At 39.6% G+C, this 19,151-nt stretch overlaps 1 protein-coding gene across 6 annotated transcripts in view; it reads left to right on the plus strand.

Annotated features, from left to right (window-relative positions):
• The window catches only part of G2E3 (G2/M-phase specific E3 ubiquitin protein ligase), a 56,835-nt gene extending 39,906 nt beyond the window's left edge, over window positions 1–16,929 (plus strand). For 3 of the 6 annotated variants that reach the window (XM_073348915.1, XM_073348918.1, XM_073348920.2), the window contains 6 exons: window positions 959–1,105; window positions 8,158–8,468; window positions 9,385–9,566; window positions 9,897–10,069; window positions 11,016–11,215; window positions 11,498–16,929. In XM_073348915.1, the coding sequence (XP_073205016.1) occupies window positions 959–1,105; window positions 8,158–8,468; window positions 9,385–9,566; window positions 9,897–10,069; window positions 11,016–11,215; window positions 11,498–11,730 (1,246 nt within the window). In that variant the 3' untranslated portion in view covers window positions 11,731–16,929. The remainder of the gene's footprint in view (window positions 1–958; window positions 1,106–8,157; window positions 8,469–9,384; window positions 9,567–9,896; window positions 10,070–11,015; window positions 11,216–11,497) is intronic. The other 3 variants (XM_073348917.1, XM_073348919.1, XM_073348921.1) reach the window with 2 other exon arrangements.
• The last annotated feature ends 2,222 nt before the right edge of the window (window positions 16,930–19,151 follow it).

The raw sequence follows: 19,151 nt of genomic DNA on the forward strand, positions 1-19,151 counted from the left end.
ATGTATGTGGCGGGAGATGGCAGTGCGATTTATCACCTCTGAACTGCAGACTCTGGAAAGTTAAAGTTTCAGTGCTAAGGGCTCAAATGCCAGGAAACTTTACTTTTTTATTTTATTTTATTTTATTTTTCTTTTGAGGGTACATGCAAGTTTAACTGTCCCTCTGGGGCATATAAGAGATCAAATAACTGATGACTGTTGTGCACAGAAATTGTACATGCAGCATTCCTCTTTCTTTCCTAGTTCTTGAGTGCTTAATTTTGCAACCTTAACATTGCTTTAATTTTTTTTGCATGTAAATATAGGAATTTTGCCATCTTTGGAGCTAAACAAAATCAGAATATGTGTAACTCTAGAAGACTTAACAGGAACTTACAACATTACTTAGTAATTAAAAGGCGAGATAAAAATTGCAGCAAGTTATTTCGGTAGTGTGTGTTGAGCTGGTGCCAACTAATACCAGCGCTGGATCATACAATGCAGTCTACCTATGGGAGTAACATAACTTCATTTTTTATCATTACTTAATGGATCTCAAGGATTCTCAAATTTCAGTGTGTCCTATCTGGGATATAACACTGTAGAAAACCATAGAACAATTATGCACTGAAAAAATGGAAGTTACAATATTTCCAAAGACAGAATTTATTCCATTTCTAGTACTGAATGGTGGTGGTAATGTCAGCATTTCTATGGTTCAGAAACTATTAGATTATATAAAATAGAGTTGGGTCTGAGGAATGCAAGGTAAATTATTGATGACAAAATTTACTTCAGTGTCTTCTAGTCGTTGGGGCAATCAATTATATGTTGAAAATTGTGGTAAAGAAACAGATTGAGTCCATGGCTTTATAGTAATGTAGGGTTCATTAAATCACATTTGAGATAAACAGATCTACTGTTACTTTCAAATGAATGTTTACATAAAGTTCAGAATGAGAAATTAATTTTGTAATAGCTTTTCCCCTTCCAGGTCACCAAAGATGTTGTGCCAGAATAGCTTGACTCCTTGTACATTATTAGACCTTCCAGCATCTAATAAAATGGTTATGTCCATATCCCCGCTGATCAATTCTTCATCAAGGAATCTGTCAGTAAGAAGAATGTAAGTTAATATTTCTTTCATATCGAACAAGGCTCTCTAGATCGGGGTAGTCAATTATTTTTTTATCAAGGCTCAAATTTCTTGGTCAAGATCCAGACTCCAGAGAAATGTATTTCACACTGCAATAATAGTGATAATAAGTAAATGAAAAGTGTTCTGTTTAAAAGCATCTGGCAGTCCGGGTCTACTCTAGATTGTATAAAATGAAATGTATTTCCTCCAGGATGGATATGGATATATATCCATATCTATCTATATAGAAAGTGCAAAATAGAATGCTTACCCTAAGAACTTGCTGAAAATCCTGATTTATGAAGTTCTTCGATTCCATTCTAGGTGTGTGCGTGCCCACATTCACAGTCGTCAGAGACTTTTGCATTAGCAGTATCCATAGGGCTGGCTGTGGCACCCTCTGGAGTGCCACACTCATGCTGCGATATATCAGGCACCGCTAGCCCTACACCCTCTCCGTTCCTTCTTACCGCCCGGGACGGTTCGTTGTAGCGTCTGGTCTCGCTTAGCAAGAGCATTAGCGGTTCTTCACTGTTCAGGTCGTTCTCCCTTTGTTATTTAGTCAGTGATTAGTGAGCCGTTAAGTGTTTTAGTAGCAGTTTAGTAGTTAGAGCCTGGGCTGGGACTTTGTCCTGGAGCGGGCATGCCGTGCTCCCCAGGCTTCAAGACACGTTCTGAGTGCAGCTGGCCAATGCTCATCAGCAACCCACACGAGAGATGTCTGAAGTGCCTGGGGGAGTCCCATAGAAAAGACAAGTGGCAGATCTGCAAAATCTTTCACCCCCAAACTCAAAAAGAGCAGGACATTTGATTAAGGGTCCTCGTCATGGAGGCTACTCTGCGCCCGGCATCGGAGCCCTCACACTCAGACTCCATGTCTGGTACTTCGGCATTGGTACACAGTGCACCACTGGTACCGGCTTCTGCCCCGCACCATTCCCCCTTGCCAGTACCGAAGAAGCAGTTCATCGCAGGCACCGCATAAGGTTGGGAAGAGGACCTCAGTTAGGCCTTGTGCCAGCAACAGAGGCTCTCAGGGGTATCTCTGATCAGACCCCTTAGCCCAGCCGGGGTCTACATACTCCTCAGCAGGCCAGAAAGCCATTCCTCCTCCACCGTCATCAAGGTCTTGGGGTACCCCTCGATCCGACTCCTACAAAAAGAAGGACAAAGATGTGTTTTAAGCGACTCCACCAGTCGTTGTCTCCTCCACCTGCCGAGCCTGGTCCTTCCAGGGACAAAGGCAGCCAAAAGCAGTCATTTTGAGGGTGCTCACGAGGACAATGCCCTAGTCACTGTACCAGATTCGTTCCCCATTTTCCTCAACCCCCTCCGCCCTTTCCAGTTGGCCTGGTCCCATATCACTTTGGACCGCTCGGTGCTCAACACTATCTTGTTGGGCTATACCCTGCAGTTTGTAGCCAACCAACCCTTCCATCCCCCTTCCCCATCCCTCTTCAGGGACCCTTCTCACGAGCAGCTCCTCATTCGTGAGGTCGAAAACCTTCTGTGCCTAGGGGAAGTGGAAGAGGTTCTGCAAGGCGTGGAAGGAAGAGGATTTTACTCCCGCTACTTCCTCATTTTGAAGGCAAAAGGGGGCCTCGGACCTATTCTAGACCTGTGTCTCCTCAACATCTCTCTCAAAATGTTGAAGTTTCTTATGGTCTCCTTGGCCTCCATCCTCTCATCTCTGGATACAGGACACTTGTACGCCACCCTCGATTTAAAGGACGCATATTTCCATATATTCCCGGGGCACTGGTGTTTCCTCCATTTCACCTTGGGCCAGCACAATTTCCAGTTCATGGCGATGCCCTTTGGTTTCTCGTCAGCTCCGAGAGTGTTCACCAAGTGTATAGCACCATTGACCACTTACCTGTGACGTCTGGGGGGGTCCAAATCTACCCAAACATCAACAACTGGTTGATAAGGGGCCAGTCCTCGGATCAAGTGCGGAGGCATCTCGCTCTGGTCTATTCCACCTGTTGCGACTTGGGCCTAATTTTCAACAACAAAAAGTCAACCCTCACTCCAGTGCAATGCATAAAATTGGGGCAGTACCCGATTCCACTCAGGCCAAAGCCTTCTTTCCCGAGATTCGGTTCTGAGCCATGGTGGACCTCATCTCGTCTCTGCGTGCCCATCCATTCACCACCACCCACATGTGCCTGAGACTGCTGGGTCACTTGGCAGCATGCATTTACATGGTTCAGCATGCGCGACTCTGCCTTAGGTCCCTACAGGTGTGGCTGGTTTTGTTCTATGTACCCAATCGGCACAGTATGGACCGGGTGCTCAGGATTCCAGATAGTGTGTTGTCGTCCCTTACCTTGTGGCAAGATCCCGCGTCGGTGTTGGAGGGAGTCCCAATTCACAGCCCCAGTCTTGTCGGTGACGGTCATCTCTCACGCTTTGGGGAGCCCACCTGGGTGATCTCAGTATTCAGGGCCAGTGGTCCATTCTCAGTTGGGCCTGCACATCGACGTCAGGGAACTCGACGGTTCGCCTAGCCTGGCAAGCTTTTCGAACTCACATACAAGGCTGGGCGGTTCAGGTCCTAACGGACAACAACACAGCCATGATCTTCTATATCAACAGACGGGGTGCCAGGTCATCTGCCCTCTGCCAGGAAGCGCTTCGGCTCTAGGATTTCTGTCTGCAGCACAACATCCATCTTGTGGCTGCTCACCTCCCAGGGACCAGGAACACTTGGGTGGTCCGCCTCGGCAGGACATTCTCGTCTTGCCACAAGTGGTCCCTTCACCTGGAGGTGGTCAGCTCTATCTTCCACAGGTGGGGAACTCCCCAGATGGACCTATTTGTGTCCAGGCAGAACAGAAAATGCCACATCTGCTGCTCATTCCAGGGCAAGGACAGGGAATCACTGTCAGACGCCTTCCTCATCCTGTGGTTGGGGGCTCTGATGTACTCCTTCCCTCCCGTGCCATTGCTCCAAGTCCTCATGAAGATCAAACAGGACAGGGACGAGGACAGGGACGAGGTCATCCTCATAATGCCGGCGTGGCCACACCACACTGGTTCAGCACCCTGCTGGATCTCTCGGTGGCAATCCTCTTCCGGATGCCTCTCAGGGCAGACCTGTTGTCCCAGAATCATGGCAGTCTCCTGCCCCTGCACCGGGTGGCGCTTCATGTGCAAGAATGGCAGTGCTTTTCCGAGGTCCAGTGAGTCCTGCTGGGCAGTAGAAAGCCCTCCACCAGGGCCACCTACCTGGCCAAATGGAAGCGATTCACATGCTGGATGGCGAATAAGGGGGTCTGTCCTGAGCGAGCCCCGTTGCAGCTCATTCTAGACTACCTCTTGCACCTCCAGGTTCCAGGGCTTGTCACTCTCATCCGTCAAAATCCATCTAGCAGCCATCTCAGCCTTCCACCCACCCCTCGAAGGCAGGTCGGTTTTCTCTCAGGATATCACAGCTGGATTCCTTAAGGGCCTGGAGCACCTCTACCTGCACGTCAGGGATCCTGTTCCTCTGTGGGACTTGAATCTGGTCTGCCACGGCTTACAGGTCCCCCCTTCGAGCCTCTGACTTCCTGCTCTCCTTCTCCTCTCCTGGAAGGTGACATTTCTGGTCGCGGTGATGTTGGCCTGCCGGGTATCTGAGATTTGGGCACTCACCTCAGAACCATCTTACATGGTCTTCTACAAGGACAATGTCCAGCTAAGACCACACCTTCCTTCCCAAGGTAGTTTCTCAGTTTCATTTTAGCCAAAACATTTACTTACCGGTCTTTTTTCCAAAGCCGCAAGTCTGAGGAAGAGTGCAGGCTGCATGCCCTGGACGTCCAGAGGGCTCCAGCCTCTATATTAGCCTCTCTAATTCTATATTGACAGGACCAAACCATTCTGTAAGTTGACGCAATTATTTGTCTCTGTGGCCGACAGGCTGAAAAGTCACCCTGTTTCCACTCAGAGAATTTCCTCCTGTATCACAGCCTGTATTCGCTTCTACTATTGTCAAGCAAAGGTATGGCCTCCCAGCAATCATCACTGCCCACTCTACCAGGGTGCAGGCCTCTTCGGCAGTCTTTTTGGCCCAAGTGTCTATTCAGGGCTGCCACCTGGTCATTGGTCCATACCTTCACGTCCCACTATGTGCTTTCCCAGCAGGCCTGGGACGATGCTGGCTTCGGTAGTGCAGTACGGCAAGCTGCCAAGCGGTGAACTCCAAGCCCACCTCCATAGATACTGCTTGTGAGCCACCTAGAATGGAATCAACATGAGCAAGCACTCGAAGAATCAAAAACGTTTACCTACCTTTTGTAACTGTTGTTCTTTGACATGTGTTGCTCACGCCCATTCCATTACCTGCCCTCCTACACCTCTGTTCGAGTTACCAGCAAGAAGGAACTGAGAGGGCATTGGGCTGGCGGCACCTGCTCTATCGCCGCATGAGCGGAGCACTCCAGAGGGCGCCACAGCTAGCCCTACAGATACTGCTAAGGCAAAAGTCTCCGACAACTGCGTACGTGGTTGCACACACACCTAGAATGGAATGGACATGGGCAATACATCTTGAAGAACAACAGTTATAAAAGGTAGGTAACCATTTTTTCCTCTGGGCATTTAGTCAAGTGTTAATAAAAAGGAGGACTTGTGGCACCTTAGAGACTAACAAATTTATTTGAGCATAAGCTTTCATGAGCTATAGCTCACTTCATCAGATGCATTCAGTGGAAAATACAGTGGGGAGATTTATATACACAGAGAACATGAAACAATGCATGTTACCATACACACTGTAATGAGAATGATCAGGTAAGGTGAGCTATGACCAGCAGGAGAGTGGGGGTTTGTAGTGATAATGAAGGTGGGCCATTTCCAGCAGTTGACAAGAATGTCTGAGGAACAGCCGGGGCGGGGGATTTAAACATGGGGAAATAGATCACCTTACCTGATCACACTCGTTACAGTGTGTATGGTAACACCCATTGTTTCATGTTCTCTCTGTATATAAATCTTCCCACTGTATTTTCCACTGAATGCATCTGATGAAGTAAGCTGTAGCTCACGAAAGCTTATGCTCAAATTGTTAGTCTCTAAGGTGCCACAAGTCCTCCTTTTTCTTTTTGCGAATACAGACTAACACGGCTGATACTCTGAAACCTGTCAAGTATTAATGTTTTTTGAGGGGGAAAAAAACAAACGTAGCCAGAAAATATACATATGTACTTATTAAAGCATATCTAGTACAGAAATTACTGGAAAAATTATCTTTACTCTTCCATGATTTCTGTATTTAACTTCCTCAGTTTACACACACAAAACAACCAGCACTAAAAACTCAATCTGAAAATAAACCTGTATTCTTTTTTGTGCACTGTACATTTGCACTTCTACAAACTTAGAAACCAACCCAGTGCCAAGACACCACATTATTTTTTTTTACATGTTCCAGATTTAATTTACCTTATTGAACTTATGTTTAAAAAAAAAAAGATTTCCCCTTGAATTTTGTGTTTAATTGCTTTTAGCAGTTTGTCACAATTATAACCTTTTTCATGAAGGTTTTTGTGTAATTACACAAATTTTGATTTTTCTCTTTTTTCCTTATTGCTCATTTTTCATCCTGAGTTCAGATACATTTTTTGTGAGGTAAAAAGAATTCCGACAGGAGTTAGGGAAATGTTCAAAAAAGCCATCCAACAGGGTGCACAAATTAAAAATGCATTTGGTTGGGGGTAAGAAATGGATAAGGAGTCTCGTTTTGATTGGTGTTTGGATTTTTTATAGATGATGTGTCATCTTTATTTTCTTGCTTTTAAATATGTTTCTTGATTCTACAGTGATAAAAAGAACAGTGTTAGTGAACGGCTGATATATGACACTTTTTAAAGAGTGAATGTTAACTTCGTTATAAATTTGTCTTGATCAGACTCTCAAATTACAAACTTTTCAAATGTTTTCATATACTTTATCACTTATTTGAACATTGCTCAAATAATATAGTGATAGTTTGGCTCAGGTGAGAATTTTACTGCAAGAAGTAATAAATACAGTGAAGCTAAGGCAGTTTATCAATTCTAATGGAACTTGATTGTAACTTTGTAACTAATTTTTTGTTACTTTAAAATATATGGTTCCAACAGTGTTCTATTTGAAATCATTTATTAGTATATCTCAGAAATTATTGAAATTGTGTTCATTTCTTAAGTTAGAGATTTTACATCAGACTAAGTATTTGGCTTTTGAGTGTTTATCTTTACTAGCGTCCAGAATGTTCATGTAACTCCATCAGGGCAGTATGTTCCAATGTACTTGTTACAGTCTGTGGTCCTTTATAGGGTTGCCACTTGTCTAGGTTTTCCCCAGGATCATCCCTTTTTTGAGATAAGTAACTTGAGAAATTTCTAAGTGTGCTCTGTACACCTGGCAAGCTGTCCAGTTTTATGGGCTCAGGCTCATCTCAGATGTTATCCCCCTTTTTTTTTTCTTCTTTTTGTACTGCAGAGAGGGCAACACTAGCTTTTAAGGTTAAGGAATTGTTGTCTCCAGGCAGTGCAAGTGATGGCAAGGGGTCTCTCAGTCAGTCAAGCATCACGTGACTACTTGTTGGAGAGTATTTAAAGGAAAGTTCTTGGCTTATTCTCAGGAGAACAAGAGTTGAGAAAATACCTTGAGAGAAATCCTAGGGGATTGCCAGGAAAGACTACCAAGAGGAAGGATGTATCCTCTCACTACATTTTTGGTGGGAAGTGGGACAAGCCTCCATTACCCAGTGTCTTGTTTTATTTTGAGACTCTTGTATCTTTTGTTAATTAATAAAACCAGCCCTGAGAAAATGGACATGGCACTGAACTTGAAAGTTTAGGCTTTATTTTGACTATTCCAGCTGGTGAGTCTGCCCATTGGCTTGCAGTAACTGATAGGAACTTGCTAAAATTTCAGTAGCCGCAGATGGGGTGGCAGAAGGATAGACTTTCTGATTCAGAAAAGTTGATCTACGATTCCTTATACTGTAATTTTCAATAACCATATATCCTGTTTCATTCAGAAATGTGCTCGTTTGTGTCTTGTAGGCAACTAAAAATACAAAAAAGAGAAGCTTCTAATATACTGAGGGAATTAAAGTTACAGGTTAATACAAAAACCACAAGACTGAACATCAACAGAGACAATATCTGGAATAGTGCCTTAAAAGGATTCAGAGGGCGAAACTTCAATCCTGCAAACACTATGGAAGTGAAGTTCACAAATTGCAAGGGTAGAGTAGAGACAGATGCTTTTCATGGATCAAAGCATGAGTTTTTCCGATTATTAATGCTTCATCTTCAGAACTCATCACTATTTGAGGGCTCTTCCTCAAAGAACTTATCTCTTGATTCTCAAGGTAAATACAGCATAAATTTTATAGTAAACAGTCTGTCAAAAGTAATTTTCAGTATAATAGACACCTGTGGGGGGGAACAGCCCTGTTAATTCTGATAACAAGATAAAATGACCAGGAGCCCCACAAAATAGAAGTAGATGTGTACCAAACTAATTTTTCCTTTTACTATTTTTAAAAAGTGAGTTTTTGGGGTAAGAATTGGGCAATGAGTAAGTTGTCTAAGTTCTTTACTGCTGGGGGGGAGGGATAGCTCAGTGGTTTGAGCATTGGCCTGCTAAACCCAGGGTTGTGAGTTCAATCCTTGAGGGGGCCATTTAGGGATCTGGGGCAAAAATTGGGGATTGGTCCTGCTTTGAGCCAGGGGGTTGGACTAGATGACCTCCTGAGGTCCCTTCCAACCCTGATAGTCTATGATTCTATTATTTGGTGTGGTTGGAATACTTGATAGTAACATTACTATATGGATGTAGACTTGCAATCAAACTTGGAACTCTTGATCTCTGGACCTAAATAAGTTGAAACAGGAAACACTCAGTTTATCTTTTCTCAGAAAGGGTACCTTTTCTTCTTTTCACTTTCTCTTCCCTCTATTTCTTCTTATCTATCTCCTCCACTCCACTGTATTTATTACTTCTCCAGAGCTGCTTGAAGTGCTATTTCTATGCCTCAAAGCTGAGTGCTGTGTAGGATGGGGGCGGGGGGAGCTCCACTGTGATTGGGCTTGGCTTGAGGAGGGGTGGAAGGATGGAGCAGAGAGCAAGTTGCTCCTTCTCTTGGTCATATCCATGAACTTTTGTCAGTGTTATTGTCTCAGCCTTAAGAGTTTGTCTTGTATGCATATTAATATGAGAGAGTAGTGATAACTGTTGCAGATCATAGTTCATTATTAATTCAACTATACTTTCTTTATTTGCAGCTATAAAAGAGAATTTATACTATGAAGCTGGCAAAATGATTGCAGTTTCTTTGGTTCACGTTGGTGTACCTCCCAGTTTCTTTTCCAAAACTCTGTTTAACTGTCTTGTTTATGGACCAGAGAATGTGAAACCAAAAGTGGAAGATGTTGCAGATTTTGATGTAGCACAAACAATAAAAATGGTAAATAAAGTGCCCCACCCAATGGCTTTGGAGCCTTGAAATGCTAGATTTGAGATTAGACTTTGTGATAGGCATGTTTCTGGCAAGTATTGAGGAATAGTATATGATTGATCACATTCAATGTATGACTGTTGTCCTTTTAACATACTCCCCATCCTATTGGCAATACATATGCCTCAGCCAAAGCTGCTCAGATACTAAGATTATGGGGGTCGTAGAAGTACTTGCTAGGAAGAGATTACTGATTCCAGACTTCTAAATTTTATATTTATTGATGGAACATATATGAAGCAAACAAAGACCTAGTAAATGTTTTATTTCCTGCTGTAGATAAAATCATCAAGAACTTTGGCCAGCTTAAAATCTACAATAAGTGACTGCTATGAATATCTTACTATTGCTGGATGTTTAAGACCTATGACAACTCTATGTGATAAGGATATGTTGGTGAACGACTTACTGATCTATCATGTAATTAAGCGAGTTCATTCACCTTTTGAAAGGTTTGTTTGGTTGTGAAAGTTTAAAGTATTTATTTTTACTTATTAAAATATGGAGAAGCATTGAAATTGCTTACGACTAGTTGTGGAATAAGGTACTACTCAATGTGGGAGAGGCTATAGTAATTGTGCATGCAAATTTTGTACACAGTTGCATGTACATTTTTGGGCATGGGATCATGCACACTGAATTCTACAAACCAGGTCTTGTACTGCATTATACATTTTTCTGAAGTTGTTTTGGATAGCCAAATACAGTTAAAATTATGTTGGATTCCTACCCACCTGTCTCCCCTCCCTTTAAGTTTACTTTAGATTTTAATATAACTATCACATTTAGTCAAAACTAAAGTTTGAAACACATAATCTGTTAGCATATAGTAGAGAATTCAGATCTGTAAACCTGTCAGTCATTATAAACTTCTAATATCCTTTAGTATCTACAAAGAAGCCAAGAGAAACCCCTATGGAGGAAATCAAGGAAGTTCAATATTTAAGAATTTTATACTTTAGTCCTAAAAGGACAAAAACCCAAATTATAAATTTTATAAAAATATTTTTTATAAAACCTAAGATTAACAGATGTCTCCTCAATTTTTGAAAAAAATAAAGTAAATTTTTTAAAAACAAACATTCCCAGGCAGTCAAAGAACCTGAAAGTGGCAGATTTAATTGTGTTTTTTATAGTGTAAACCAACTACTTGTAACTGGATTTTCAAAACTGTTACATTTTTAACAATCTCAACTGGTGTTGGTAACATAGGTTAAAAAAAAATTAAATGAATACTGTAAATGTAAAGTAGGGAAATACTTCTCATAGGCAGGACTCTCATAATTATAGAAAACTTATATGTACCAGCTTTCATAAAACAAAATGTATTGTGAAACATTTTATGGCAAAATTAGTTCTTTGGTGACTTTCTAATGCCACCTCTTTTTATAATTCCAGCTTTAGGCAAGGTTTGAAAACTCTTGGTGTACTGGAAAAAATACAGATGCATCCTGATGCGTTCTCTAGCATATTGTGTCACAAACCCGAGAGACTTTCAGCAAGAATTCTTGGTGATCTCTTTACAATCCACTGTTTATCAGGTGTAAACAAAGTCAAAGGTGTTGATTTCTGGATGGGTTATTTACAAGATGTGGAAGGTGAGTGAACTCTGTTTTTCCTCATTACTTAGTTCAGTTAGCCTCAGGAGTGGGTTTTTTGGTTCAATCCCTCCTCTGCATCACCACCTTAGATTTCCCTCAATTAACCCAACGTTTTTCTTTGCATCTTAGTGAAAACTTTTTCTAATGTAGTTTTTTTTCTTATTGCAAGTATACTCAGGTTATGGATATGCAAAAGGCTGTTAATCAGTGTTCTTCCCTGAAATGCCTATTCGGGATAACTGATGAGTAACTGTATAACGTTAAACTTTTTTCTTTTAGGTGGTGAGTCTGCAGCAACACTGGAAGATATTCTTGTCTTTGCAACTGGTACCAGTTCTATCCCACCCATTGGTTTTGAGCCTGACCCCTCAGTTAAATTTCTGCATATAAAATACCCTGTTGGAAACAGACAACTTAACTGCATAGAAGTTCCAATAACAAAGACATATGAACAGTTTAAAAACAAAATGGACTTTGCCATCAGCAGCGCACTAAGACTAGAAGTAGAATAAATTTTTTTTGCTACTAAAGTCTATGTTGCAAATTCAATTTTTCTGTTTGTGGGATGTTCCTTGTGAGCTGCTATTTCATTTCCGAGCATTGACACCCTTTTTTCCCATCTCAGTTTTCCCCCACTGGTTTACAAAAATTGCTTTTGTTGTTTGTCCATAATATTGCTCTGGTTTGGAATTTACCAGATAGTCTCAGCCCAAATAGGATTTTTGTAATCAGTCATTTTAAATTACAAAGCTGTTTTAAAAAGTTATATTGGTTTAATGCATATGCTCACAAGTCAGACTTGTTTGGAGTTTTTTCAAGTGGAAAAATATAAATGGACAAGTCACAATATAGTCACTAGACCAATAGGCTAAAAATACATTTAAATTTGGAAAGTCAGTAGTTAGTGTACTTGGGTTCTGAACTTTAGAAGATTATACTACAAGTTATAGAAATTAAAATTGATATAAAAGACATTTTCAGGCTCAAATTGGGTATGTAATATTTTTAATATCTATTGAATCATGTTCTTGTTGAAGTCAGAGTTTTCCCCTTGATTTCAAGGGGAACTGTCAGCATCACACTTAAACTGCCAATTTTGCTATAGATAAATATGCAAGGTTATAAGTATTTTCAGCATGCTGTTCCCTATCAGTAAGTATAGGTAATGCTCTACACATTGAGGTAACATGATTTATTAAAGTCAAAGCAGGCACATTTTAAGGGTGATCAGTTCTAGATTTTTATAATGTCTTTGAAATAGCGGTGATAGGGCACTGCATCAGTTCTTCTGTGGGTGTTTTTTCAGTTTAATGACATTCAGTAAATATTTTTTCCTTTTTAAATATTAATGATGTGTTCAATCCACAAAAGACAGAAAATTTGGAGTTTAAGGCTATTACACTGTGTCCTTGGAGAAATCAACCACAGTTCAGGGGAGACCGAGGAAAATAATGAAGTTTGAGAACTAAATTTGCTTTTACTCTAAATTTCTTGATTCTTCGGGATTTAAATCAAATCTTTGTCATTTTCACATGGATTTTTATATATCAGTGTTACACTATAAATTGTTATACAGAGTCAAAGGAATAAATAAAATTCAGAAGTAAAAGATCTGAAAGTGTGACTCTAATAAGTGTTTAAAAACTAAACATGAAATTGTTAGCCTTACAGATATTTCTATAGTTTATTCCCACTATGCTAGTTAGAACAGGATGTTCACATTTTACGTACACTGAATTGAGAGTAATTTTGATAATAGCTTGCACTATAATTGCTTATTATCATTTATCCTGATCCTTGTCCCAAAATTCCATTGCAATCAAGGTCCAGCACTTCCTTTTTATGCCCTTATGCTAAACACTGTTTTTTTTCTCAATTGTTACTGCCTTTTGAACAGCATCAGCTACAGTAGGTACATTTAACAAACTTAATATTTGCAATTCTATAGTAATTGTGGTACCATTCTCTTTTCAAAGATACTGCAGTGGCCATGGATATCTGGATCAATTAATGTTTAGTTTTTATTGAGGTGCACTGTCGCTCATTCATAATTAAAGTAGTACAGGAAACATTTTGATGTTGTTAATTTTAAAGATTTTTTTTAATTAGGAGGGGGATGGAGATGAGTAACTTGATTATGTATTTATACAGAAATCTCCTGTTGGAGAGAAATAAGATTGTATACTTTGTTAGTTGATTGTTTTACACTTTTGATATTTCTCTTAAAAGCTGTTTTCTTAGTATTCAATTGTAGATTGAGCTTATTCTTATTCAATTGCTTTTTGTTACTTTTAGACATCATTTTTTCCTATTAATCTGGTTATCTACTCTATATCTCAAACAAAGACCATCTTATTTATAATTCCACATTGACTCTTAACTATTCAGATTCCTTGAAAGATTAAAATATATGTATATATATATATATTATTCACTTAGAAGCAAGCTTACTAATGGCTTACAGGCAAGATTCACCACTTTGTGTTTAAAAACAAACAAAATAAAACCCAATACACCCTCCCTCCCCCCCAAAAAATCCTGCACAAATACCAATATAGTCCAAAGGAACTCTTTGTGGGAAAGAAAATCCTGTTAGTGATGCAATGGATGAATCCATTTTAAAGAAATCTCAGCTAATGCAGTTTTTTCAAACTGACTGGCTGAAGACTTTTTTTTTTTAAATGGGAGCAGATTAGTTGCATGCTTTCTCTGTTTTCAGCTACTAAACTATATTAAAATGTATAATACTTTGTAACTATCTTTAGTTAGTTCATGTAAACTATTCTAGCTGCCACTGAAATGGTCTACAAGTATGAATGGAATTTGAGGTGGTCCATGAGACACTCTGTTAAAATTTGGCACATTATGAAAAACTTGGAGAATTCTCAGACTCAGGCTCAGATTGGCTTATTTAAACATTTAAGATAGCTGAAAACTATTTTAATGACTGGTACAATTTATCTGTTAAGCCAAAAAAACCTTTTCTTCAGATTCTTGCAACTACTACATTGTTTTTTTCAAGCATTTCTCCCTGAATTGTTTTTTTCCATTGTTAAAACTACAAACCGTATCTGTCAGGAAATGTCTGGAGGGTGTGTAGTTTTTGATTTTACATCTTAGAATCTCTGAAAATGTCTGAAGTATAGACATTTATTTGTATTCTTCCATGCCATTATTTCTTTAACTACTTTGAAAGTAGTCTCCCTTTCTTCAACATTTAAAAAGCATACTGAAGTAGGTCAGGATCTTACTCTGGTTGTGGGCCAAAAGTCTGGTAGCCTCTCTTTTTGAAACAAAACTGATTGTATCTCCGAGTTCCACTGACTAGTTATTAGAAAATGTTATTCCATTTGTTCTGCTATTGTACACGCAATGTTCTTGATTTTAATTCTTGTTTTTTCTCAAGGAACTGTTCCATGTGTTCTTTCTCTCCATTATTCTGAGGATCTCAGCTCTACTTTTTATACTATTGCTTGACTTCAGAAATGTCTACTACCATTATAGTGAAGACCTATGTGCTCTGGCAAGTTTTACCTAACTTTCATGGCAAAGGTTTCTGTTTTCTGTGGTGCTCCATTGCTCAGAATTCTGCAGCAGACTATACTTACATTGAACTAAACAAGAAAATTAATGCAGCAGCTAGTGCAATATTCCTTGTTTGTTGTTGCTTAATTTGAGGTTTCACTTATTTTGTGGTGTGCTGCATATTTTTTTTGACAAGAAGTATGTAACTTGTGGATGTAATGAGGGGGAGAGCTGGTGCTTTTGGCAAAAGAACAACTGTTGGGCATTAAGCACTTGAGAAGGCACAGGAAGTGTAAAATCAATATTGACATTTAAATGTTAGATTTTGGATAGATCTCAAATTGAGATGAATGGAAACAGTACACATCTGATCTTTTTGGGTGCTATTGTTTCAAGTTTTCTGCTGATTTAAGACAACAGTTAATTTATTTATTTCTGGGTAACATTTAGAAGGCTATCTTGACAACTAAAAAAGCAGGACATTTTCATTATGGTTTAAGTTTAGATTCTGCTGCATAATTGTGTGGCAAAAGGTGGAATCTTTAGAGAATTCTACAACTTTAGAATACTCAGGGCCCTGAATATAGCTTTGAAAGATCTTAACTTCTTTAGTTTTGAAAGTCTCATAGTGGTTTGTGTTCTCATTCCTGAACTATGACTTCGCAAAGTTGGTAAAGAATATCTCTTTTCTTGTAGTGTGTTTGTTATCTTCCTGAAGCACAAACCTCTTTCATTAGAAAGTTGAGGTGTAGAAATAGTGAGCAACTTATATTACTATGTCAAGGAACTGCTAGAATTAAATTTTTAATTTATATAACACATTTAAAATTGAATATGCTCAGGTAATTTGCCATTTTACAAAAAATAAATATTCAATTGAAGCAAAACTAGGAGTTAGGAAAGCTGCTTATTTTAATCTCCAGTATTAACAGTGTGTTATCTGTTATACATACAATATAATGGCTACTTACTACACAATTTGTATAATAAGCATACCTTTGATAAGATTCGTGGTTAAGGTCAGAAGAGAGACCATCATGGTCATCTAGTCTTACCCTCATACAGAGGCCATAGAACCTCACCCAGTAATTTCTGTGTCACGCTCATAACTTCTGTTTGAGGTCTGCCATATTTTATAAACAATTTATTATTTGTTTTTCTTGGAAACTTTATTACAAATAATCTTAGATTACAATATTTTAAAAATCTAATATTAGTCTTTTGAAGTTTGTGGATCTACATTTTTGAAACTAGGAATAGTCAAAGTTAAATAAGATGGCTGAGAGGAAGTCTTGCCAAAAAATCTGTCTGGTGTCTTTTTTTTATTGTTATTAGCTAAATATATTAAGAGTGAGAAGTAACCAAGCTTATGTTCTACTTCAGGCTCTACAGCATTAAATGCAATGCAAATCTTTAACAAACTAGGTTTACAGTTCCTCATTAAATAGCTTCCTCACACTTGGATATACATACACAGAGTTTAGTATTTAAAGAGGAGTGTTCAAAATATGCACAGCAGAAAATGGAAAATTGTCCTAAATAGGGTCATTAATCCACCTCCTCCAATTCTGTGGTTTATACTTTTTTTAAAGTGCCAATTGATATAAACTAGTATTTTTTCCTCAAATAGGGAAGCAATAAATTAAATAAACTCCAGAAGCTGCAAAATATATATTATTTTAGAGTAGCTTTGTTTCCCTCTATCAGCTATATAGTTAATGATTTAAAGTTGTGGTATTATGTTGTTGGTTTAACATAAGGGAGTTGCCAATTCCATAATAGCAAAATGGGAATCAAAAACTAGTTTATGAAAAGAAGCATGTTATATATTTTGGTTTGCTAACAAAAATGAATAAATATCTGAATTGTGGAAATATTAATGTTCTCTGGTAAAAAGTGTAGTACTTAGCATTTTATGTAACACAAAGCGAATGTTTAGAAAAACTAACATCCGTTATGTATAATAATATGCATTATGGAACTTGCAATTTTATAAATATTTTTGGCTTTGGTTTTTGCCATAGCTGTGGGATACAGTGCCTGAAATCTGTTGCAGCTTCAAGTAACATACTTAACAGCTATAATATGTCAGTGTTGCTCCATGAAGTAAATACATTAATTGTGGGAGACAACTGTCATGTGTATAAAATGTTTGAAGTGCAATAAAGTAACTAATGAATCAGTTAGTAAGCAGTTGTATTAAATATGTATTTTCTTCAAAAGCAGTTTAACTTCATTTTTTCATTTTGAAAATGTCTTGGTTGTGGCATTTATGTAGCATCCATCACATAATAAGTACCATACTAATAGGCACAGGGTGGAATTTCTGAAAGTGCCTAAGGCCTAGATGTTCAAAGGTACGTAGGCACCTAACTCCCATTGAGCACAAGTTCCATTATCTGGCAGTGCTTAAGTCACGTAGGCTTTTTAATATCCACCCACATTCCCTGACCTGACCAGGGTATCTTCCTTTGTTACATCCCTGTGCCATTCAGACTCGCTTTCTCCCCATTTCCTCCAACATGCCATTGATTTTAAGTATTCAGTGAACATAAAAACGGCCATACTGGGTCAGACCAAAGGTGCATCTAGCCCAGTATACTGTCTTCTGACAGGTTTCAGAGTAACAGTCATGTTAGTCTGTCTTCGCAAAAAGAAAAGGAGTACTTGTGGCACCTTAGAAGACTAACCAATTTATTTGAGCATGAGCTTTCGTGAGCTACAGCTCACTTCATCGGATGCATACCGTGGAAACTGCAGAAGACATTATATACACACAGAGACCATGAAACAATACCTCCTCCCACCCCACTGTCCTGCGGGTAATAGCTTATCTAAAGTGATCATCAAGTTGGGCCATTTCCAGCACAAATCCAGGTTTTCTCACCCTCCGCCCCCCCCCCCCACACACACACACACAAACTCACTCTCCTGCTGGTAATAGCCCATCCAAAGTGACCACTCTCTTCACAATGTGTGTGATAATCAAGGTGGGTCATTTCCAGCACAAATCCAGGCTCTCTCACTCCCTCCCGCCCCCCCGCCCCCCCCCCCGGAAACACACACACACACACACAAACAAACTCACTCTCCTGCTGGCAATAGCTCATCCAAACTGACCACTCTCTAAGTTTAAATCCAAGTTTAACCAGAACGTCTGGGGGGGGGTAGGAAAAAACAGGGGGAAATAGGCTACCTTGCATAATGACTTAGCCACTCCCAGTCTCTATTTAAGCCTAAATTAATAGTATCCAATTTGCAAATGAATTCCAATTCAGCAGTTTCTCGCTGGAGTCTGGATTTGAAGTTTTTTTGTTGTAAGATAGCGACCTTCATGTCTGTAATTGCGTGACCAGAGAGATTGAAGTGTTCTCCGACTGGTTTATGAATGTTATAATTCTTGACATCTGATTTGTGTCCATTTATTCTTTTACGTAGAGACTGTCCAGTTTGACCAATGTAAATGGCAGAGGGGCATTGCTGGCATGTGATGGCATATATCACATTGGTGGATGTGCAGGTGAACGAGCCTCTGATAGTGTGGCTGATAACATAACATCAGCCACACTATCAGAGGCTCGTTCACCTGCACATCCACCAGCCCCTCTGCCATTTACATTGGTCAAACTGGACAGTCTCTACGTAAAAGAATAAATGGACACAAATCAGATGTCAAGAATTATAACATTCATAAACCAGTCGGAGAACACTTCAATCTCTCTGGTCACGCAATTACAGACATGAAGGTTGCTATCTTACAACAAAAAAACTTCAAATCCAGACTCCAGCGAGAAACTGCTGAATTGGAATTCATTTGCGAATTGGATACTATTAATTTAGGCTTAAATAGAGACTGGGAGTGGCTAAGTCATTATGCAAGGTAGCCTATTTCCCCCTGTTTTTTCCTACCCCCCCCCCCGACATCCTGGTTAAACTTGGATTTAAACTTGGAGAGTGGTCAGTTTGGATGAGCTATTGCCAGCAGGAGAGTGAGTTTGTGTGTGTGGTTTTTGGAGGGGGGTGAGGGAGTGAGAGAACCTCGATTTGTGCAGGAAATGGCCCACCTTGATTATCACACACATTGTGAAGAGAGTGGTCACTTTGGATGGGCTATTACCAGCAGGAGAGTGAGTTTGTGGGGGGTGGGAGGGGCGGAGGGTGAGAAAACCTGGATTTGTGCTGCAAATGGCCCAACTTGATGATCACTTTAGATAAGCTATTACCAGCAGGACAGTGGGGTGGGAGGAGGTATTGTTTCATGGTCTCTGTGTGTATATAATGTCTTCTGCAGTTTCCACGGTATGCATCCGATGAAGTGAGCTGTAGCTCACGAAAGCTCATGCTCAAATAAATTGGTTAGTCTCTAAGGTGCCACAAGTACTCCTTTTCTTTTTGTCTTCTGACAGCG

The sequence above is a fragment of the Lepidochelys kempii genome, chromosome 6 (assembly GCF_965140285.1).
Source record: "Lepidochelys kempii isolate rLepKem1 chromosome 6, rLepKem1.hap1, whole genome shotgun sequence".
Lineage (NCBI taxonomy): Eukaryota > Metazoa > Chordata > Testudines > Cheloniidae > Lepidochelys > Lepidochelys kempii.